Source organism: Symphalangus syndactylus, chromosome 18, assembly GCF_028878055.3.
Source record: "Symphalangus syndactylus isolate Jambi chromosome 18, NHGRI_mSymSyn1-v2.1_pri, whole genome shotgun sequence".
Taxonomy (NCBI): domain Eukaryota; kingdom Metazoa; phylum Chordata; class Mammalia; order Primates; family Hylobatidae; genus Symphalangus; species Symphalangus syndactylus.
In genome coordinates this window covers 34,213,932-34,238,579 of record NC_072440.2, presented here as the reverse complement: position 1 = coordinate 34,238,579, position 24,648 = coordinate 34,213,932, and the positions used below count along the sequence as shown (strand labels likewise).

At 35.0% G+C, this 24,648-nt stretch overlaps 1 protein-coding gene across 6 annotated transcripts in view; it reads right to left on the bottom strand.

Annotated features, from left to right (window-relative positions):
- Positions 1 to 24,648, bottom strand: part of ADAMTS6 (ADAM metallopeptidase with thrombospondin type 1 motif 6) — a 328,215-nt gene that overhangs the window by 291,551 nt on the left and 12,016 nt on the right. For 5 of the 6 annotated variants that reach the window (XR_008652403.2, XM_055252144.2, XM_063623237.1 and 2 more), the window contains exons 3-7: positions 23,904 to 24,268; positions 13,287 to 13,455; positions 5,931 to 6,142; positions 5,359 to 5,442; positions 4,699 to 4,844 (exon numbers count right to left, since the gene is read on the bottom strand). Coding sequence is in view for 5 of the 6 variants with exons in the window: in XM_055252144.2 (XP_055108119.2) it covers positions 4,699 to 4,844; positions 5,359 to 5,442; positions 5,931 to 6,142; positions 13,287 to 13,455; positions 23,904 to 24,268 (976 nt within the window). In the remaining variant the exon portion in view is untranslated. The remainder of the gene's footprint in view (positions 1 to 4,698; positions 4,845 to 5,358; positions 5,443 to 5,930; positions 6,143 to 13,286; positions 13,456 to 23,903; positions 24,269 to 24,648) is intronic. The other variant, XM_055252148.2, reaches the window with a different exon arrangement.

Below are 24,648 nucleotides of genomic sequence, written 5' to 3'. Positions count from 1 at the left end.
ATTCCAATACTTTATAGGAGAGAAAGCCAAGAAACATATGCATTAGTCTGTTCATGCTAATTGCCAAACATTGATGCAAATATACTCCATGTCTTTGAATTCCTATTGAATTTCAGACAACAAATAGATTTCTTGAGTATTTTACCACAAAATAGATTTAGATATTGGCTTGACTTTAAACTTGTGGTGGATATTTCCTGACTTCATCTGAAAATTAAATTAAATTAAATAATCTGTCAACTTGCAGGTTTTTATTCCTAAGTAGCTATTAATTTGGTTTATCAATACAAACCTTAATAAAGTATGGGAGGCAACACATATCAAGCCAATGCTAGATTTAGCCATTTTACAATGTTGAGATATATCTAAACATCATTTGTAAACCATAAAGACACACAATTTTTGTCAATTTAATAATTTTAAAACAAAATACAAGGCTTAATAAAGACAACTTGCAAGTTTTATAGCAAGTTAACTTTTTAACTATATACGTACAGTTGTATTTTGCCTTCAAAAATTCTGCTTCTAGAGTGTCAAGTAAAGCATATTAATCATTTCTTGACCTAGGTATATAATGTCATATTTCACCACTGATATATTGTGAATTTCATTCACTAATTTAGGTGAATATTAATAATCATCAAATAATTCTAATAGATCTTAGTCTATGAAAGCAATCATACCAGTTACTAATACTGATATTTTAACTAAAATTATAGATCACAAAAATGAAAGATCAGTTTTATTATTCTACTATTAATGTATATTTATAATATATGAAATAAACTATAGAAATATTGCCATATTTCCCACAAATTTATACATTATAGCACTAACTTTGGTATTCAGAGCTAAGATGTCAGGTAGTTAATACAACATAGAGAGGTAATCATCATTTTAGGAAGTGGCCTAAAGCTGCTCTTTGGTATAGCATAAATTTAAGATTTGATAAATCTAGGTAGTGATAACAGGTATTCATTATATTATATATTATTTATTATGAATAATTACATAGAACATAGTATACACACATATGTACATTTAAAATACACATATATTATATATAAATAATTTTAATATGTTCTTTGGTGTTCATTCAATATTATTGATATCAGATAAAACAAAATTCAAAATTCCCTTATTTTCTTCCTCTCTATTCAGAGTGATCTGATAGCTTTGCAGAGCACAGTTTGTTTTAAATGTAAATCAACAAAATAAAACAATAAGATATAATTTGTAAAAAACGGGATAACATTTTGAGTTTTTAAAACTACTGTTATTTAAGTAACTACAATCTCAAATGGTTTTCTGCATAAACCTTTGAGTCCCTGGGACAAAATTTGGCCTAGTGGAAATAAACATATCCATCATTTTTCCTCTGGCATTCTTTTTTTTTTGCTCGCTCTGTCACCCAGGCTGGAGTGCAGTGGTGCAACCTCGGCTCACCGCAAGCTCCGCCTCCTGGGTTCACGCCATTCTCCTGCCTCAGCCTCCCGCATAGCTGGGACTACAGGCGCCCGCAACCACGCCTGGCTAATTTTTTTGTATTTTTAGTAGAGACAGGGTTTCACCGTGTTAGCCAGATGGTCTTGATCTCCTGACCTCATGATCCACCCTCCTCAGCCTCCCAAAGTGCTGGAATTACAGGTGTGAGCCACTGTGCCCGGCCCTGGCATTCTTGATAAACACATTATACATTCTCCCTAGTGAGTTGACATTTCAAGCAAACATACATCATGATCTTACCCATAAACAGTCAGGTCACACCCCCGAACATGTTAATAAGTGAGTTAGATCAACCGATTTTCAACATTAATATAAAATCATCTGTGGAATTCTCAAAAATATTTTTACAAAAATTAGCAGTATGATTTAAACACATGTTGGATTTCAAAATAAAAAATACATAAGAGAGAGTCCAACACTGGTACCTCTCCTCTGATCCTCAAAAAAATAACAATTTTTAAATATTAAAGATGATACTCCTCCCATTTTGATAAGTCACTCTATGGCCCTAGTAATTCAAACATAATTACAGACTTTTAAATAGGCTAGAAGTTACTTTGAAACTTTAATAAGAATTCAAAAAAGAATTCTACACTGTTGCACAAAGCATTTTTCTAACCTCTGTTACATTAGCCCATCTAAAATAATATGATATGAACTCTTCAAACTACTACTCTATTAAATCCTGATATCATTTCTAGTACTAGTCTGATCATTAGCAGACAAGTTTAAAAAGAAAATTTTGGGCCGGGCATGGTGGCTCACGCCTGTAATCCCCAGCACTTTGGGAGGCTGAGGTGGGTGGATCACGAGGTCAGGAGATCAAGACCATCCTGGCTAACATGGTGAAACCTCGTCTCTACTAAAAATACACAAAATCAGCTGGGCATGGTGGCACGCACCTGTAATCCCAGCTACTCATGAGGCTGAGGCAGGACAATCACTTGAACCTGGGAGGTGGAGGTTGCAGTGAGCCGAGATCACGCCACTGCACTCCAGCCTGGGCGACAGAGCGGGACTCCATCTCAAAAATTAATAAATAAATAAAATAAAAATAAAAAATAAAAATTTATGTTTAAATCTCAAACATCAAAAAAGCACTCAAAGTAGCTTACAAAAGCAAAGAAGAGCCCTGCAGAGAATCAGGCAAATATCCAGGCGAATTCAGAGTAAAAAGTTGGACAGCTGAATGTTGTAGACAGTGCAAAGGAAGGTGGGCTAATTGCCCAGAGGTACTCTACTACTTGAATACCCATATATGTGCTTGGTGTAACTTCTGTCATTCGAAGCAAAAGGTAAAAATCCAATGGAGATAGAATAATGCAAATGTGAAGTATTGGGAGCCCACTGTTCGTCACATTTGGGAAGACAGAAATGGCTTTACAAATATAAATACAAAAGCCATGTAAATATTTATGATCATTTTGTTAGCTATATACAACAGACATCTTCTCCTAGTAATTTCATTGACACTAATCAATGTCCATATTTTTTAACAGAAAGGTTTCTACATTCGCACAATTCCTAGTATATTTTTAATTCCTTAAGTATATTTAAGAATATTCCAGACCACAAGACTCTAAGGTGTTGCACACTTTCTCAGACTAAAATGTCAACATATATTAATATAGAACCATATGCTTTTATTCAGCAAGCATGTCATAAACCAAATTTTCTCACCTATGATGACCGGTAGATAAAGTCAATTAAAGTAAGTATAACTATTAAAAAAATTCAGAAATTTCACTGTATGACTCAGTTACCCGGGAACTTTTTCTAAAGTTTACATTATCTTACTGGATCTCAAGATTCTAACTCATATACTTTGTATTCCCTCCCTAGAACGTAATGTAGAGTCAATGAACATACCACAGATGAAATGTATGTTAAATACTGCGTTGCAAATTGAAATAACCATCATACCAAAGACTATTTCACCTAGCCAAGAGAGAATAATGCTTCCATTTTGCTTATTGTTTATTGTTACTTTTTATTTTAAAATACTGGTAAGAAGTCAAAAGGCACACTTATCTTAAAATAATTTAAGTATAATGTTTCTAACCAATTATAATTAAGAGTATTAAAAACTATAACAGATAGCATCGTAAAATCAAAGACAGGATCACCAGGATCTGAGCCCTATTCTTTCACTTATTAGCTGAGTAATCTTGAGAAACTTACCTATCAGTTCCGTCATTCCTAACATGAGTAACATAATAATACTATCTACAGAATTGTTGCTGGAGAGTAAAGAATAAAATGGATCTCAAAACAGTTTTGTAAAACTGGAAAGCAATATAAGAATTCAATGGGTTATCATCAAATAATAATTTTGCTTGAGAGACAAGCTGTTCAACACATAGTGTAATCAATCTGCTTCTTTATGTTTATATATCTTAAAGTATTTCAAATTAAATAAACATTCAAATAAGTTGTATAACTGCCAGTCTCCGCCTCCCTTTTAATAAACTTTAACACAACTGAAAGGTAAAAATAGTTAATATATTTTATAACCGATAATGGTCACTTTATTTTTAAGATACATATTTTCTCATATGTTTTAATCTTGTTTTAGTATGTATTTTGTTCAGTTAACAAATCATCTGGCTGGGCGCGGTGGCTCACGCCTGTAATCCCAGCACTTTGGGAGGCCGAAGCGGGCGGATCACGAGGTCAGGAGATCGAGATCATCCTGGCTAACACAGTGAAACCCCGTCTCTACTAAAAATACAAAAAATTAGCCGGGCGAGGTGGTGGGCGCCTGTAGTCCCAGCTATGTGGGAGGCTGAGGCAGGAGAATGGCGTGAACCCCGGTGGGGCAGAGCCTGCAATGAGCCGAGATCGTGCCACTGCACTCCAGCCTGGGTGAAAGAGCGAGACTCTTTCTCAAAAAAAAAAAAAAAAAATCATCTACATGCTTTCAATTAAATACTATGAATAGAACTTATCAGTAGAAGGAAAGTTATTTATTAAATTTCTAAGTCAAATCTTAATATTTTCTTTTTTCTTATTTGGTTCATTTGATGCAAACACAATAATAGTGTAATACATTCTTTCTCAGTAGTGAAAAATAAATTACCATTTTGCTTTCTCTATACTCATTATCTGAATGAGGCTTTAGATAGAACCAAATTTATTACAATAGTGAATAAACACAACAATCAATGGAAAAATACTTGCAACAAACCATACCTAGTAATAAGAACTGCATTATCGTGGTGGGCAATCCCATTTTCTGGAATGGTGTTTCCATCACTTTGGTGAGAGAGAATGGATTTCTGCCATTTACAGAAGCTATCGAGGGACTTGTCTGCATGGTGGTTTATCTCCAAGTTTGGCTGCAATACAACATGCATACCAGAAATGTTCCAAACAAATTACTAAGGTCAGTTGTTAAAACTTCTGAAGACTAAAGTGGGACGATAATTAGAAGCAGTGGTTTCTAGGAATAATCTCTTGCCAATTTTTATCTCTGTAATATCTGACCTAGAGCTCATTTGGTATATTATTGAACTGGTATTTTTTTCCAGTTCCAGCTATAATGATAATGTGAACATATGTGAGATTATCAACATAAAAACTAATGAAAATCATTATTATAAGATATGCCATGAAAATGTTCACCCTTATACTGCAACATAGCTACTCTATATAGCTTTAACATAAAAGGTATATTCTTGTAATATATTTAAAATTTGCTTAAGATATTAAATGTGTAGAGCTAAAAATCATATCCAACTAGAATTTCCTAATAGGAGCAATAATAAAACATATTATTTAATAATAAGTGATTCTATAGCTCTATAGCCTCTCTGTTAACAATCTTAGATTTATAAACTAACTCATTCTTACCTGATCTTCTGTGAGAACAATTAAGCGGGCCACTATAATATTCACAACGTTTCCTAGGCTGGAATCACGGTAAAGTTTGGCAACCTGACCTCCAGAAAATAAGAAAAGACACAAAGTCAGACAAAAATTATAGGGTGATAGTTTGGTTTTTTAAGTGCTAAAATAATTTTTTTATAAATTTAACCATTGTATACATTACCCCATATCACTTAGAACTCTGCCCTCAAGGTGCCTTGGTAAAAGGTTTTTATACAAGTCTACCTCAATAAATATTTTCTCCTAGACATGAACTACAGCATGGAAATTAGAGGGTGAGCTGATGTTTCAAGTTAAAAAAAAAAAACCCTTAAACAAGATTTAACAATCCACTAAAACTGTCATATTATCTAAAAATGAATGATAAGGTCATCTTTAAATGTATTTTTATGGAACTGAAACATTACTAGACCAATTTTTTACCATCTTAGACAGGTAAATTCTCATCATTATTTACTTCACAGCAAAAATTTATGACCTTAGTCACAAACACAACAAATATGAAGTAAAATATTATATAGAGGGATCAAACTTACAATATTCATCACACTCAAAATGTAATGTTCAATGTCTTTGCGGCCATGGTAGCCCACCATCATTTTGTCTGCCACTACCAATGTCTCCACAAACCGTTCAATGCTCACTGATCTCTTCTGTCTGTGGTGGATATGTGTGCTGTTAATTGGTAGTGAATAAGAAACAGTGGATGTGTCATTCAGCCACCAAGGTTTGCCACTTCTTGTGAAATCTACAATAAAAGCAGCCAATTCAGATAGGTTCACTAATTAAAAATATTTATTTATAGATCTTTCATGTAGACATGCTTCTCATAAATTCTCTAATATATTAAGATTTCTCAAAGGGAAGAGAATGAGAAAATGCAGTAGTGAGAAGAAAGTCTGTACATTTTTGAAAATAATCATCTGAAAAAAATTAAACTTTCAACTGCTCATGAAAACAAATCTAAGAAATGAATTAATTAATAAAAATAATTTTCAAACAATCATTTCATATTCTTCCAGTAATTACATCTTAATACATTTAAATTTAGGATATATACTTTAAAGAATCATTTAAAGTTATTTAAAAAGCATCTAGAGTATGAACTTTTCAATCAGTCTAAGACAGCTCTGACAGAGAACCCTGATTTCGCAAAAATCTATTCCAAAGATACTTTCGATTGTTCATTTTAAAATAAGATGCTTTCATCAAGCTATTTTAATTAGAATCAATTCTACTGCTCTAGAAATCTCAATTCTAAAAGGCAATGAATTACTTTTTTCACTTAGGTTGGCAGTCTACAACTATTTATTCTGACAGAGTACTCAGAATATTTCTTTTCAAAGCCTAGAGGTAAGAGACATTCAATTAGAGTTGAAAGATCACGATTCTGGCATAATTTGCTTTGAACCACATTTAGCATGGATTGCAATGTATCCTTTGTTTTCTATACATTTGGTTCTTCAGTATAGAAGCAGCCTTTTAGTGCTATGGCATTTGTAAACACCTGCCTCACTGATTATCATCTTCATTAAATAAACTTGAGCATGTAGAGGTCCTCTGTATATCTCACTTCCACATCCTTATATTGAACAGGAAATCTTTCTCACCCCCTCTTATTGAAGACTTTAGTGAGGAATAATTAGATTAATATATATGGTACACTTGACAGAAAGTGTAACTATTCTCATTTTTCTAACTTCTTTAGCCTTTGTGTTTTAAAAATTGCATTGGTAGGTGCTATGGTTTGAATATCTCCTCCAAAACTCATGTTGAAACTTAATTGCCATTGAAACAGTATTAACAGCTGGGGCCTTTAAGAGGTGATTAGAACTTGAAGGCTCCACCCTCATGAAGGAATTAAAACCATTATTGTAGGAGTGGGTTGGTTATTGTGGGAGTGGGTTCCTGATAAAAATAATGAGTTCAGGCCCAACTTCCTCCTTCTGTTGTGTGCACTCACTTCCTCCTCTTGCCTTCCTCCATGAGACGACCCTCAGCAGATGCTGGTGCCATGCTCTTGGACTTCCCAGCATCCAGAACCATATGCTAAGTAAACTTTCATTGTTCTTAAATTATCCAGTCTCAGGTATTCTGTTACAGCAGCAAGAAATGTGCTAAGACACTAGGTTGGATAAATTTTGAGAAATGAGGTGGAAATGATCATGAGACCCATCAGTTAAATACTCCTGAAACTCCTAAGTTAAATGAGTGTCTTCATCCCTAAAGGTGAAGAGAAGCAAAGACATAAACACCACTTCTTATTTCGATAGTATATCCTCCAGATAGTGTTTATCTCCAATTTTGGCAGTCAGACTCTCCAGATGGCCTCCATGACCTCTGTCTCCTGATGTTCACATCCTTTTGTGATTTCCTCCTTTTGAATACGGGTAGGACCTGTGACTTGTTTCTAACTAACAGAATACAGCAAAGATGAGGAGATGCATGTGATTTTGAGTATATTAGTACATGATTATGTTACATAATATTGTAGCATTTGTCTAGAGTCTCTCCCTTGGTAACTTAGAGAAAGCAATCAATCATGCTGGTGAACTGACACTGGCATCTGAAGACAATCATCCAAAAACTAAAGCTACTTGTAACCACAAAGAACTGAATGCTGCCAACAACTATGGGGGTAGAGAAGTGGATTCTTCCCCAGTCAAGATTCTAGATGAGAATTCAGCCCTGGTTGAAGCTAAGCAGATGACCCATCCATGCACAGACTCCTGACCAACAGAAACTGTGAAATACTAAAAGTATACTGAGTAAGCATACTTTTGTGCTTACAATAAAACCTAAAACACTAGGTTTTATTGCCTAATATTGTTACAAAACAGCCAAAAGCTTTTCCACATCAATATAACTCCAATTTCTCCTGCTCAATCCTCTGTGATCATAAAACCACTCATGTATTCAAGTCATGCCTAGTCTCTTACTCTGGCTAAACAGCTTAAATGTCCAAATCTAGGATTTTATTTTCATTCTTTTGATCATTTCCCCTTCTCTGACCCATTCAATTTCTCCTTTTTATTTAAAATATTGTGAAAATAATTAGACATTATTGTGCAATAAACACATAGCAATGGTAGTTCTCATTTAAAATGTATTCAGGTCGGGCGTGATGGCTCACGCCCGTAATCCCAACACTTTGGGAGGCTGAGGCGGGTGGATCACCTGAGGTCAGAGCTTGAGGCCAGCCTGGCCAACATGGTGAAACCCCGTCTCTACTTAAAATACAAAAATTAGCCAGATGTGGTGGCAGGCGCCTGTAATCCCAGCTGCTCAGGAGGCTGAGGCAGGAGAACCACTTGAACCTGAGAGACAGAGTTTGCGGTGAGCCAAGATCACACCACTGCGCTCCAGCCTGGGCGACAGGGTGAAACTCCATCTCAAAAACTAAAAAATTAAAAAAGAGAACAGGTTAGTAAAATATTTCAAATCCTAAATTAATGTTTCACCTAAAAAAAAAAAAATACAAAAATTAGCTGTGTGGTGGCACACAGCTGTAGTCCCAGCTACTCAGAAGGCTGAGGCAGGCCAATTGCTTGAACCTGGGAGGTGGAGGTTGCAGTGAGCTGAGATGGCACCACTGCACTCCAGTCTGGGCAACAAGAGCAAAACTCCATCTCAAAAATAATAATAATAAAAAAACAAAAATGTATTCAGTGTAAGGTAATTGCTGTTATCATCATCTTTGTTATTGTAAAAATTTTCAACATTTTAGTTTTTAAAAATTTTAGTTTGCTTAGCTATCACTCTAACAAACTAGAAATTATTTGAACGTTAAAACTATATATTTTTATTTATGACTATCCATCAAAGGCATTTTATATATGTCATATATAATTATATATTCAATATTTTATACATATATATATATACTGAATAAAATCAAGGGAGAGAACATCTTCAGTTTCATTTTAAAAATTAAATTAATCCAGCATAATTAGCTCATTATAAAACTATACATTCTATAATTGCCAATTGACTTCTTAATGTTAAGCTTAATGATCTGTAACTACTATCTTTATTAGTCTAAAATAGAAAACAAGATTGACTTGTTTTGTTTCAAAATAAAGATTAGTAGTTCTTCAAATGATACCTGTTACAGATGCTTTGCTCAATTTAATTTTGATTAGATTATAGCATGTTAGGAAAACATTGCTCATAAACACATACAACACAATAACTTTTTCCCAAAATCAATATGGATTTCATTGCCATCTGAAATAAGATTTTAACTTTTTGATCAACATCAAAGTGTTTTTTGATATTGATCAATATCAAAGTGTTTTGATCAATATCAAAGTGTTTTAACTTTTTGATCAATATCAAAGTGTTTGAATATATACAGCCATTCACCATTATTTCATTGACCTGCTTTATTTTTGTTCATAGTACCTACTACTTCTGGACAGTTGGTCATATATTTATTTGTTTGTTTGTTTGTTTATTTAGTTAACTGTCTTTCCTCACTAGATATAAACTCCATGAGAGCAGGGACTTTTTCTGCTTTATTTATTGCTGCATCTCCAGCACCTAGAATAGCCTTGCATATGGGTACTAAATGAATATTTATTTAATGAATACATAAGTAGATAATGAAGATATAGCGACATAATAATATCTATTTCAATGGACTAGAAGAATACTTAGTTATCTCTGGGTATTTGGAATAAGTAATTTTCAGTTTCTTCTTTTCCTTTTTGTCCTGTATTTTCTAAATTTTCTAAAAGGAACATTTATTACTTCTATAAAATGTTTAAAAATTCATAGTTTGAATCTAATTAGAATGGAAAAAATTAATATCTGAATATAAGATAAATATATCCAGTGTCAAGGGGGTTTCATATCTTATATTTTGACATAAACTTGAATTCCAGGTAATAGGCTAACTGGCAGTGTATGCCTATAAATTCACATCTCTCATTTGACCTATGCTGTTGAAACAGTATTACAATTAAGATGTTAGCCAGACATTTCTCAAATTTACTACTAAACACAAAACGTTTTTTTTCGCCAGTAACACTTGCGCAGAACATAGGGAAATACTATTATATTCCCAGTAATGGTAAGCCAGTGAAGTTTTTCAAGGTGTGTGATACAGCCAGATTTAGGGGACAGATTTTACTGAAAACAAGAACACAAACCTGGAGACAGAAAGCATAATTAGAAAGTCAGTATAGTGGTCTCGGCAAGAGATAATGAGGGTCTGAAATAAATAGACTAGAGTTTGGGGTAGTAGAAATGGCAAGTGAATTAAAAACATTGAAATGGAACACTTTAGGAAATTCTCATAGTAATCCAAATGAGAGATGGTAAGAGAATATCTTTCCCCAAAAGGGCAGAATTTTATGATAGCCATAAGAATGGATTGGAGAAGTGTTTGACTAACGCGTAAACCATTAAAAAATAAGGATCTGCCTGAGTTAAAATAATGTGATACATACTTCAAAAAAGAATAATTTAAACATGAAAGGATTAAGAGATAGGCTTTTCAGAATATGATAAAATCTTTAAATATTTTTGCAAAAGGTGATCTTCTTTACAATCATACAGTGAACATTGGCATATTATGGAAAAGTGATAGAATAATTACATTATAATAAACAACTGAATATTTGAATCCTAGTTTTTTTCTTTTTCCTTTTTTTTTTTTTTTTTTTGAGAAGGAGTTTCGCTCTCGGCGCGATCTTGGCTCACTGCAACCGCTGCCTTCAGGGTTCAAGCAATTCTCCTGCCTCAGCCTCCCGAGTAGCTGGGACTACAGGTGCATGCCACAACGCCCGGCTAATTTTTGTATTTTTAGTAGAGACGGGGTTTCACCATGTTGGCCAGGATGGTCTCGATCTCCTGACCTGGTGATCCGCCTGCCCCGGCTTCCCAAAGTGCTGGGATTATAGGCGTAAGCCACTGTGCAGGGCCTGAATCCTAGTTTTTAAAGAATTTACATATAGTTATACTTACAGTCTAAATGTTGTTAAATATAAGATAAACTTGTTTCCATAATGGTTCATTTCATTACTCAATATAAAAACCCAACAAACCTTTTGTTTTCATTATTAACTATGAAATTTTATTTCATGTTTTAAGTAGATTCACTGTAAGTTGTCTTTTTCTGGTACCAACTATTCTCGACCAACAAGTACCTAATTAACAGCCTCAGAGATTACTCAAGAAGAAAGTGTGCAGAATGGGAACAGTAGGTTAAGACAAGAAGCCTCAACACTTAAGAAGAAAACAAGCCCATGAAGAATATGGAGAAGAAACAAAAGGATGATGCATATCATACACTAATTCACAAGGCAATCCTTTCTTTTTTTTTTTTTTTTCGTTTTTGAGATGGAGTCTCACTCTGTCACCCTGGCTGGAGTGCAGTGGCACGATCTGGGCTCACTGCAACCTCTGCCTCCCGGGTTTAAGAGATTCTTCTGCCTCAGCCTCCCAAGTGGCTGTGACTACAGGCAAACGCCAACACACCCGGCTTATTTTTGTATTTTTAGTAGAGACAGGGTTTCACCATATTGGCCAGGCTGATCTCGAACTCCTGACCTTGTGATCCGCCTGCCTTGGCCTCCCAAAATGCTGGGATTACAGGCGTGAGCCACTGTGCCCAGCCAACCCTTTCTATTTTTTACTAAATCTATTTGTTGGTGACTTTACCTTTGCATTAAGCTGAAATCTCTCTGAAACATTCTGCCGCTGGTTCTAGCTACTGGAACTACATAGAACAAATCTTTAAAAATTTTTGTTAATATAATAACACTTTAGTGTACTAGAAACAGTCATCTTAATGATAGCTACAATTTGATTGGGTAACTAGTATGTGCTGAGATGAGCACTCAGAGAGGTTGGGGAATTCGTCCCATGCTATACCAAAGTGCATGTACTTTTTGCTATGCTATGTTATATCCACTGTTTCTCTACATTTTCTCACCTTTAGACTAACATCCTCCTAACTCCTTAGCTCTAGTCTTGCTCTTCTCTAATTCCATCTCCATGTTGCTGCAAGAGTAGTCTTTCTAAAACACAAATCTGATTATGCTATTCTTCCTGTTTAAATCCTTTCGGTGGGTTTCTAGTGCACTTAGGATAAACAAACCCCTTAACATGGTTTATAAGCTCTTCATGATGTGGCCTCTGCTAATCTTTCCAGTTTCATCTCTCACAACCACTTCCCCCAACCACTATGAACCTCACCTTTATCCCTCCAGCCCACATTCTAATATCCAGTTACATGAACTGTCTGTCAATTTATAAAACATGACATTCTCCCTTTTGGTTTAGGAGCTTCATAAACACTATTTCCTCTATGTGAAACACTAATAGCCACTGTTTTCTCCACTTCTACACAGCTACCTTCACTTTTCCCCCAGCCCTCAGCTTAGAAGTCACTTCTTCCATGAAGCTCTCCTTGACCACTGAAGTCTAGGTTTGTTGCCCGTACTACGTATTTCCATAGTATCCTCGCTCACTGCTAATACTACTTTTGAATACTACCTTAAGACTCTTCAAGTCTTATTCAAGTGTCTAGATTCCTGCTACTAGCATAAAAATATCAGGCTAAACAAACACCACAGAGTACTACAGTATAACTGTGCAAAAAAGCTATAGCTGTTATCTAAGTAAAATAAGATGGTTATTTTTTTCCCTTCAACCCAAAAAAAGAAAATGAATTTTATACAAACTAACAGCTTAAAAACTTCTCAAAGAGCTCCCAAATTGATTTAAAACTACTGGTAGGTGACATCTATTAAAAGGGCTCTGGACATTATAATTGTAGTCAAATTCCTACTTACTTTTATTGCTAACCTTACTATACTTGCCAGAAGAAAGAAAAAGCAGCAATCCAATCCAATACGCTTTGTAAAAGCTGCACACTCACTCACCTGAAACCCCACAATGAGAGTGATCATACAGATGTCGTTGTTGAAGGGCAGACTTTTTGTAAATAACATGAGGGTGGCCATTTTCATAACTAAAATGCTTGGAATCCTCTGTGGTATTCTTTAAAGGTTCAATAAAATATTCTTCATCTTCTGTAACAATAACACCATGCTAAAAGAAAAATAAACAAAGAACTTACCAAAGAGAATCATTTTAAATATTAGTTATCATTATTACCAAGAGCTAAAAGTAAATGGACACTTCTCCATTTACAGGGTTATAATACATGTTAATAAAAAAAATTAGCAAATTATCTGTACTCAGTTAAAACATTATATAAATGTTCCTATTCTTTAAAAAGGACATTTAAATACCTCTATATGCTATGCGCTGTACTAAGCATGTCACATACGTGATTTCCTCCAATCTCACAACGACTCTGTGAGGTAACAGAGATTTTATGTGAACACTAAAACCTATTTCAGTTCCACATTATGCACATAACTATGTCCTCTGTTTAGATATAGCTTTGTGATTGAGTTTTGCACAATAAAAATATGTGCAGAGGATTATGTAACACTTTCAGCCCAACCTCTGAATACCTCTGCAGTGGAATCTTCTACTCTCTTTCCACACTGAACGAAGAGAACTCCAAATACCTAGGGTAGGTAGAAACCAAAAAAGAAGGAATCTGGGTCCCTGTGTGACCTCTTAGAAAGATGTCTGATGTAGACACAGACATACAGGAGAGCTTCTATTGTGATAAATCATTGACATTTTGAGGTTTATGTTACATCAATTAATATGTTCTTAATTAACACACATCCTATACATCCCCCATTCTGCAGATGAAGTAACAGGCTCAGAGGACTTGCCCAATATTACATAGAGGTAAGTGAGGGTACTGGAATTCAAAGTTCTGCCCTTATTTACAGTATTATATCACCTTATCCCTATTTACTTAGCCAAGTGCTACTCAGTTTAGTTATCTCTCCTCTTTAAAAACCTTCTCTAGTCCAAATGGAGTAGCTTCACCCTCCACTGAGCTCCAATAGAGCTAATTCTCAGTATCACTTATTTTCAATTAATTCCACACCGCTTTGTTGTATCTCAAGTCTTGAAGTCTTATTTAAAGTTGGTATAAGTTTTCAACTTCATGTTTTAGCTTCCCAATTAGATTATTTGCTTTTTAAGGCAAAGGGTTATATCTCATATTTCTTTATATCAGTTACAATCATAGAAAGTGTCCCACATGTAATAGGTATAAATAAAACTTTGTTGATGAAAAAGAATGAGATGGTAAAAGTTAGCTACATCTGAAATAAGAATTTCCACCCCTGTCTAATAGTGTTTTCCTAAGTATGGCACATGTGAGGACTGCTCTTAATCCAACTAATTTACCCTGTAACACCAGATAAAATAAAAACTCTCTGGGTATATTTCCTCAGCTGGAAAAATGAAAGAATTGGTCTAAATTAGCAGTTTTAAAACAGCACTCTGGGGAGCCCTAAGGGTTCCATGGAAGTGCCCTCAGGGGATTGCCCCAGACAACAAAGGGAGACCTACATGGCTTGGATTCCTGGGTTTAGGAATCAGCTGTGCTATTAATCTATATATTAAGTTTCCATATAACATTTCATTTGAAAAAGGGGTTTTGCTGCTTTAAAAAGAAAGCTGAAAACCTCTAGTCCAGATAATCTCTAAGGTCCCTTTGAATTCTAAACCTCTATGATTCTGTTTAGGGAAATTCATGTTAAGTACCTCATGCTTGGAAGGAATGATAAGACATAATCAGAGTTGCTCTAATTTATAGATTAAGTTGGCAGTCACCTACATGAAATGAGCTGAGGAATGCAAACAAAAAAAGCAGCCCTGAGTCGCTTCATATAATTTTCACCATTGTTTGCTTTAATTTAAGGAAAATAGTCCCTATATTAAATGCAAATACTGGCAGAAATAACATAATATGCCATTAACATATTATAATACCTCAGTATGAAGTACTTTACCAGGTAGATCAACAATGTGCTAAAAAACTGAACACAGTTCCTGCAGAATACGGGGGAAAGTATAAGTTTTGATAAGAGGGATATGTAGGAAGCAAGGTCTAGGCAACAGTCCAGAAAGGCTAGAGACTAAAGTCATGCTGGTCTGTGGGCACAAGAAAATTGAAAGTTACCGACAAGGGACTTGATTTGCTGGGGAAAAATGAAGTCAGAAGCCTGGTAAGTAAACACAATCTCTAATTTCAAGAATGAAAAGACTCTAGAAGAACAATCCAGAGATTTTATATGTTAGGTACTTTGTAAAATGTTTATAACATTATCTCTTCTTAATAGCTCTTTGACGTACCACTAACTGTTCCACTTTGTAGATGAGAAACTGAGATGCAGCAAAGTTAAACAATGAACTCATGATTGACTTTGGAGCCTGAACTCTTAACCACTAAACTATAATTCTCTTATCCTCTAAGGGCTGTTTCTGTATTTATTTATTTTTTCACAAAATATGCTTTCTCAAGTGCCTATCACAAGGCAGATACTATGCTACGTGGTAGGGATACAGGAGTGAACCAAAGTTCTAGCTGTATCATGTTGCTTACATTTTGGTGGGAGGAGCTAGAAAAAGCTAATTAGGTTGGCGTGGTGGGTCATACCTGTAATCCCAGCACTTTGGGAGGCTAAGGCAGGTCAATCACGAGGTCAGGAGTTTGAGACTAGCCTGACCAACATGGTGAAACCCCGCCTCGACTAAAAATACAAAAATTAGCCAGGCATGGTGGCGCACGCCTGTAATCCCAGCTACTCGGGAGGCTGAGGAAGGAGAATCACTCGAACCTGGGAGGCAGAGGTTGCAGTGAGCTGAGATCGTGCCACCGCACTCAGCCTGGGCAACAGAGCAAGACTCCGTCTAAAAAAAAAAAAAAAAGCTAATTGATTATACAAATAAATGATGAAGCAGGTACTGATAAACATTAAGAGGGGAGATAAAAGCAATCAAAAAGGACAGAGAATAATTAGAAGTCAGAGAATTATACAAACTATATTGGATAGTTGCAACCATCCTCTCTGATAAGGTGGTACTTGAGCAGAAACCTGAATCAAATGAGGGAGCAAGCCAAATATACATATTGGGAAAGGGCAGACCAGATACTGGGAACAGCAAATGCAAAGGCAATGAGGTAGGAGCATACTTACAGTATTTCAGAAACAATCAGGAGCTACAGTGACTGAAGGGAGGGAAGGGGAGAGTGATTATGAGATTAGAAAGGGTCTGAAAACCAGAAGATGGAGGGCCTGAATTTAGTGGGAATACCAGAAATCTATGCATGCCTGGCAAAAGCCTTGCTCTCACTTACCTCAGTATCTCCATTCACCTTTACACTATCTGCCTCAAGACCATTAGGGCTAATTTCACCATGCCTCCTCTTTCCTTGCAGTATAAATTCCTATGAGAAGCCCAAACCTCACCCCCTGAATTCTAATTCTCATATGATTATGTACATCATGTTTTCTGATCCCATCTCCTACCTCTCCCTATTATTTGAAACACTTCTACTGTGTTCTCTCAAACTCAAGGTCAATCATCAACAAAATCTCCTCTACCACCAGCTTCATCTGTGAATATTCACTTCATCTTGCTCTAACAAAAACTCGAAGCTCCCTAAATGACACTCCTTTCCTGTAGTCCTCTGGAACAGTGGCTGCTTTCTCTTCTACATGCCTCCTATTGGACCTGAAGGTAGGGTCCGATGTTCTTGCAACTCACTGTCATTTCCAAACAACTCTTTCTCCTTCCTCAACAAACACCAGCATTGAACCTCATGCCATGATCTTCTCCCTCCTTTCCCAGTTGCATTTATCTATTGATCCCAAGTCAGTTCCCTCATTCCTTAAAAATAAGAGATTCTAGATCACTGTCATTCTCTGCAACATCATTCCTGAAATAGTTGTTGATTTCAATATCTTCTTATATCACAGGTTCTTAAAATACGTGTATGTGCATGTGCACATACCCTGAATCCCTTTGGAAGTCTAAGGGTGAAACCTAAGGACTCCGCCTCAGAATATTTTAAATGCAGAAAAAATATATAGGATTATAAATAAACCAATTTAGTAAAATACAGTTATCAAAATATTTTTAAAATATAATACATATAACTTGTGTAACACTTTAAATAAGATATTCAGTGGCTCTAATAATTTCACAGTTAGTGATGAATAAAAATATTTTTAAAAGAATGCAAAAACTGTAACAATATGAAAATATCTGTGGTTTCTATTGGAGGCAAAGTCACAGGTACTGCTATCAACATATTGGTTTGTTACCTATATTTAAAAGTGAGAGAAATGTTAAATTTCCGTTAAGAATTAGTAAAGATAAAGATGTGATATTTGCCCATTTCAGTTCACAATCCTCCTGAATCCCATCCATGGACCTAGTTTAAAAACTAATGACATAGATGGTCTCTTAATTTCCTGCCCTCTCAATTCCTTGACCTCCTCTCCTTCAAATATCTTGTCCCTCACCTTACCTTTTACACCACGCCCATGGTCAATCCCTAGACTTTGAGCATTATCACTATTTGCAGCCTTCTGTAATCTTGATTTCAAGTATCCCATTCTTCTATCTTTCTAAAACTGTCCCTCTAATATGCCAACTCCAAGGGATAGTCCTTTTATCCCCATGAGGTCCTATAATCCATTGATCCTATCACCTTTTCACTGTCCTTTACCCACCTCATGTGATCACTTCCCTCACAACCCAGCTTCAATTCCACCTTCAATTCCCTTACCTCTTTCTCACTTCATGGAATCCAGCTGGCTAAACCCGAACCTTGATAAGATTCAACTTTGCTGGGCCTGCACCTTTGCAGCTGCATTTAGCCAGAGAAAAATACACCAAAATGCTGACTGGTCTCACATTAGATTCATTAATAATTTTAACTGTAACTGTAATGCTTCACAGAAATTATATAATTATCAAGTTCATTCAGTATCCCATTCTCCTGGATAACTATTTCATGTTTTCTCATCTCTATTTAATCCTCTAAAACCTTCATATTCCCCTCCAATAGACATTGCAAAACCTCCTACAAATTCCTACAATCACAAATACCCATCTACCTGCATCTTATGTCCATATAATCTATTTTTCCCTATTATTATGGATGAACTATCTATTCCCCTAGCTAAAGATAATTATTCTATTTGTGTGGAAAATTCTATCCTTTCTCACCTATCAAGAACTTCATTCCAGCACCCCTCACTCTACCTAATCATTCCCATCTTCAAACAAAACAAAACCTCCTGTGACCACACTTCTGCCTGCTACTGAAAATTTTTTTGCTTTTCCAGAAGTCCTTGAAATAACTGTCTACATACTCTTTTTCTCTCCTCCCACTCCATTTTAAACCTACTCCAATCATGTCATTGCCTCTTCTTCAAACTCTTCTTCACTGAAACTGCTTTTGTTAAGGTCACCAATAACCTCCTCAATGATAAATTCAATGCAATTTGCAGTGCTACTCTTATTTGGACTAATCAGCAGCATTTTCCTCTTGAAATATTTCCTTCTGGCTTCCAGAACATTTTCCTGATATTCCTTCAACTTTATTACTCTGTTCTCTGTTGTTTCTGCTACGTCTCTCTGACCTCCCTGACCTCTTGGAATGCCCAAGGGCTCAGTCCTTAGACCTCTTCTCTATTCTACCTGTGCTCCCTTCAAAGCAATTTCATATAATCTCTCCGCTTTAAATGGCATCTATATATTGATGACTCCCAAATTTATAACTTTCTAATTCATATCTCTCCCCTGAACTCCAGACTGACATCCAATATCCTATACAACATCTCACGTTTAACACCTCCAACTGAACTCATGATATACATCCCCCATCTACTCCTCGAACAGCTTTTTCATCTCAGTTAATTCCAGAGTCTTTCTCATCTTAGTTGATGGCTGCTAGATTATGTTAGTTGCTCAGGCCTCGAAGTTGTAGTTATCATTGATTTTATTTTGTGTCCCCTAAAGCCTTTACATCTGGCTCCCAGTTTCCTTTCTGATCTCAACTTCCATTACTGTCCCTCCCTTTCTCTTGGCTACAGCCATATGACCTCCATGCTGTTCCTCAAACACTCTCAGATCATATCTTTGTACTTGAAAATTTCTACCTGAAAATCTTATCCTTCAGATGCCAGCATTTCCTTCCTCCTTTCCCTTAGGGTCTTTGCTCAATACTTTTTCCTCCTTGGCATTTATCACTACCCAATATATTATAGTTTTTATTTATTTATTGATTTGTGTGTATACCCTACTAGAAAACAAGCTATATGATAATAGAGATTTTTATTTTTCACTATTGTAATCCTAACACCTACAACAGTGCCCATTATATGGAAGGTACTTATTAGTGAAATGAATGAATAATGAAAAGGGGAGAATGACAACTGTGGCAATGACTAAGTGAACAGAGTGAACAGAAAGTCTAATGGGATCATTGAGCTTTTCTAACTAGCTATGTGGTCTTTATAATATTCAGAGGGACTGAAGATAATCAGTTTTCATGAAATAAGAACAGAATAGGCCGGGCGCGGTGGCTCATGCCTGTAATCCCAGCACTTTGGGAGGCCGAGATGGGGGGATCACGAGGTCAGGAGATCGAGACCATCCTGGATAACACAGTGAAACCCCGTCTCTACTAAAAATACAAAAAATTAGCCGGGCATAATGGCGGGCGCCTGTAGTCCCAGCTACTCGGGAGGCTGATGCAGGAGAATGGCGTGAACCCGGGAGGCGGAGCTTGCAGTGAGCCGCGATTGCACCACTGCACTCCAGCCTGGGCGACAGAGCCAGACTCCGTCTCAAAAAAAAAAAAAACAACAGAATGTAAGAAAATCCAAGAAAAAGAGAAAGAACTTCTGAAAATTAGAAATATGACTGCTGTAATTTTTTAATCAACTGAAGGAAAAGAAGACTAAATCGGGGAAACCTCATAGAACTTAGAACAAAAAAGAAAACAATGGAAAAAGAGAAAAAGATAAGTAGAGAACCAATTCCAGAAAGAGAGTGCAGGGAGGAAGAAAAAACTAAGAAGATAAAATTATTAAGGAAATAATTTTTTTTAATTTCTCTAAGCTGAAGGAGGGTCTTTATTAAAAGCACCCATCAAATACCAAGCAGAAATTAGGAAAGAAAAGCCATAGTTAGCCATGTTATAAATTCCTGAAACAGGAAGGATAAAAGGAACATGCTTTCACTGAGGGAAAATTTTTAACTAAAAAAATTTTTTAAAGAATAAAAGGACAAGAATCAGACTACCAGCAGACTTATACCTGTGAATCAATGCTAACTTTTAAGACCTTGAAGTATTTTTCCTTTTTTAAAGCTATAAAACCATATAAATAAATTTTATGCCCTATATATTCCCTTTCCCAGTACCACCATCCATCATTCTTAAGGAAGATGATTTTTTGAACCCAGAATTTCACATTCAGCTAAATTATTAATCAAACATGAGGGCTGCATAAGGTCCCTTTCAAATAGACACAGACTCAGAAACTTTACTTCCCAGTCGCCAGTTCTGAGGTAATTATTTGAAGATATTCTCCAACAAAACCAGGATGTAAACTCAGAAAGAGAAAGATGTGGAACTAATTTAGGAAAGAAATCCCAAAATGAGAGATGTTATGGAAACTAACATCAAGAAATTAGCCCAAGAAATTAATTAAATTGCTCCATGAAAAATGCCTCCAAAGAAGAATGGAATGTATTTCAAGCAATAGATATAAGGACTAAGGAACTGGAAAACATTAAATCACTTGATAAAGAAATGATATGTTTTTTTCTCAATGAAAAAAGTAAAAGTAAACAGAAACTCCAGAAAAAACAAAACCTGAGTAAGAAACCATGGTCCAAATACACAGCAAATTAAAATATGATATTATATGAAGCTGACAGACTATAATGTTAGGAATTTTGTCTTTTGAATGGTGCAAGAGTCCAGCACTAAAACTATGGGTGAGGAGATAGGATTAGAAAACACTAATGATCTCTGCATTAACAACTATTTTATATAGAATGATTAAAAACAGAATTTATTAAAAGTGGTGGCCTTTGAAAAGTAGAATTTTTAAAAAAACGCTTGTTTACATATTCCATTTGATTAAAAATGTAACATCCATAGGACGTGGAGGTTGCAGTGAGCCAAGATCACGCCACCGCACTCCAGCCTGGGCAAGAGTTAGTAACACCCTGTCTCAAAAAAAAAAAAAAAAAGTAACATTATACAAAATAAGAATGAAGGTAAAGTTTACTAAAACTGGTGTGTAAAAGTGTGAAGTATGTGCTCACAAATTCCTTCCAAACTGCCAAGGGAAAAAATAGTAACTTCAGTGGACAAACCTGGCAGATCACACCTTAATCAAATCATCAAACTTAAGTTAACACGGACCATACAGTGTCAATAAGAGACGAAGTAAAATAGAAAGGTGTTAACAGAGGGAAAGAGAACAAGAGACAGAAAGTCTCAATAAGGATGAATAGGTGACATTTTGTCATCTCCTTCATTGTAGAAAAGGTCCCATTTTCAACTTTATTCTCACTTTTGAGTCATCAAACAGCATGTTGCACAATTTCATAAAGTCACCTACATTAATGGCTCTGAAGTTACTTGTTTCCAGAATTGAATTCTTTTCTAAACTTCAGAGCTATATTTCTCAAATACCATTAGACATCTTTAATCTTTATTTATTCAGATTCCTCACATTTGCTGTATCAAAGGCATGCTCTTCAAATTCCTCTCCAATCCAGCTCTCCTCTGACATTCGTTCTCAACTCATAACATTCATATATACTTTCATCCAAAAGAGGTATCTCAGCCATCTTCAATTGCTTTCTCTCCTGTATCTCACAAGTTCAATTCTATTTCAATTTTTAAAAATATTATTAACTACCTACTATGTATTCTCTGTCTTACTATATGTCAGGAAAGAAAAAATTAATAGGATGCAAATATTTTAAACTTTGTCCCTAAATGTGGTTCAAATTCATTCTGTCTTCTTTATTCTCAATGCCATAGTCTTTGAATAGGCCCTTATTGTCTCCTACATGTTCTAAATTATCTTCGTATCTATAATCACTCTTCTCTCAAATCCCACAATGGAATTAGTTTTGTTTTGTTTTGTTTTTCTACATCTTGAATTTGCTCATTTCATCACCCTGTTAAAACTAGCAATGGCATAATTAATGTTAATGCCAAATATAAATAACCTAGTCAATGACTAGGAATAGTATTTTTCTATGATAATGAATAGTGTGTCATTTTAACATATGAGAAGTTTTAGAACACATTTTGGATAATTTTATTCAAAAAGATAAATCTGTTTTATAGATAAAGTCCTAACACTGCTTATAGAGAAACTAGTAATGAGTGTACTCAATTTGTCTATTTATAGAAATTAAACCTAAATCTTATAAGCTAAGTAAATACTTTGGTTCATTTTACTTAACAGTGATAGAAAGTAGACAATTGGAGCACATTCCTATATACATCTACAGGGAAATGTTTTTCTCCATTGTGTAGTTCTTGATAGTCCTTTCAAATTTAAAACTTATGTAAACCCACCTCGAATTATAGTTATTTTATATTGAAACAGAAATAAGAATATGGGTATATTATAATAAAAAAGAAAAACAGTTTCTGAAAATATTCCTTGAGCATCAAAATGTTTGTATCCTTTTCACAGATACAGCTTTAATGGAACAGCTACATTAGCCTGAACAGGGTAAACACAGAAGAGAAAGCATGGAAATTTGCTTTGTTTTGCAATTATTACTATGTGCAACTTTGAACTGTGTATTTACCATTAGACTAGAATGGATTCAAATGCCCAGGATAAACCCTGTAGTCTTGAACCCATTTTCTTTTTTCTATTCTTTCTTAAAAATATATTTTTAGAAATAGGTGCCTCGCCATGCTGCCCAGGCTGGTCTTGATCTCCTAGCCTCAAGTAATCCTCCCATCATGGCCTCCTAAAACACTGGGATTAGAGACATGAGCCACCTCACCCAGCCTAGAACCCATTTTCTAACTAAAATAAGATTTATATCAATCTTCATATAAATGTATAAAAAATTATCTCATAGACACTAGTGTAAAAGATTTTACTTCGAGAACTTCTAACTTTAAGTAGGTCATAAGTAATTTTAAGATATGTTACCTACCAAAGAAAGATATTATAAAAAGAATGTCAGTGTTGTGGCTTCCTGCCATAATATACATATACATACAAACATACCCTAAAATTCTTCAAAAATGACTGAGTCTTGTTTATGCATAAAAGATATCTTATTTGAACAGAAAAACTTAAGTCTAAAGGGAAATCTGAAGTTTTGTTCATTCCTCTTCTAATAATAGAGTTTTAAAAGCTGCCCTTTGAAAAATCAATACATTATTAAAAAGAAAATCAAAATGAAAGGCAGCAGAAATAGCAAAAAATTTTAAACTATTACCTTCCTACTTAAACTACCTATATATATTTTTTTTTAATCTGAGGAAAGACATTTACATTGCAAACTTATTTTCCCATCAGAAGTTTAAAATTATAGCATCTACTTACCAACCCAATACAGTTGCTTAAAGCCACTTTAGTTGTACTACGTTGATCTTGCAAATATCCTGTGTAATGACAGTTGTCTAAAAAATCATGTTTCCACTGGGGTCCATCTTTCCCCCAATATTCTACTGTAAAATGTTTGGACACAAAATCTGTGTTGAGAGTCAAGTTTAGATGAAAGTGCTTGCCATAGGCTGAAAGTTTAAAAAATAACTTAGATACTGCCTGCTGTGGATCAATAGGGTCCATACTCCGTCTTCTCCTTGAGTGTTTATCATTTTTCACAGTAAAGCTGAGAAATGCTCCATTTTGATCAACCCTTATTGGAATAGTTAGCTGGTAGTGTTCAAGATAAGTCAGGAATTCCTCTTTGTAATCACAAGGCAGAGAATCCAGAAAAAAAAACACATGGAAGAAAAGAAAATTTAACAGAACAAAGAAGCAGCAATATAAACAACAACTATGTCAATTAAAACTATGAATCATTATATGTGAGGTATGTACAAAAAAAGTTATATTAAACAAAAATAAAAGAATAAAAGTTGAAAATCTGAAGATTAATTTGCAATTATTTTAATATTACTTGTGAAGGACTATTTTACTTTTTTAATTTTTAAAACATGGATCCTAAGAGCTAAATTCTACAAGAAATATGAAAATTTTACATTGAAATAAAAAATAATGAGAAGTACACATATGTAAAAGAAAAGAGTTTAGCTCAGAATCTGTTTTTGAAAGTTATCCAAAA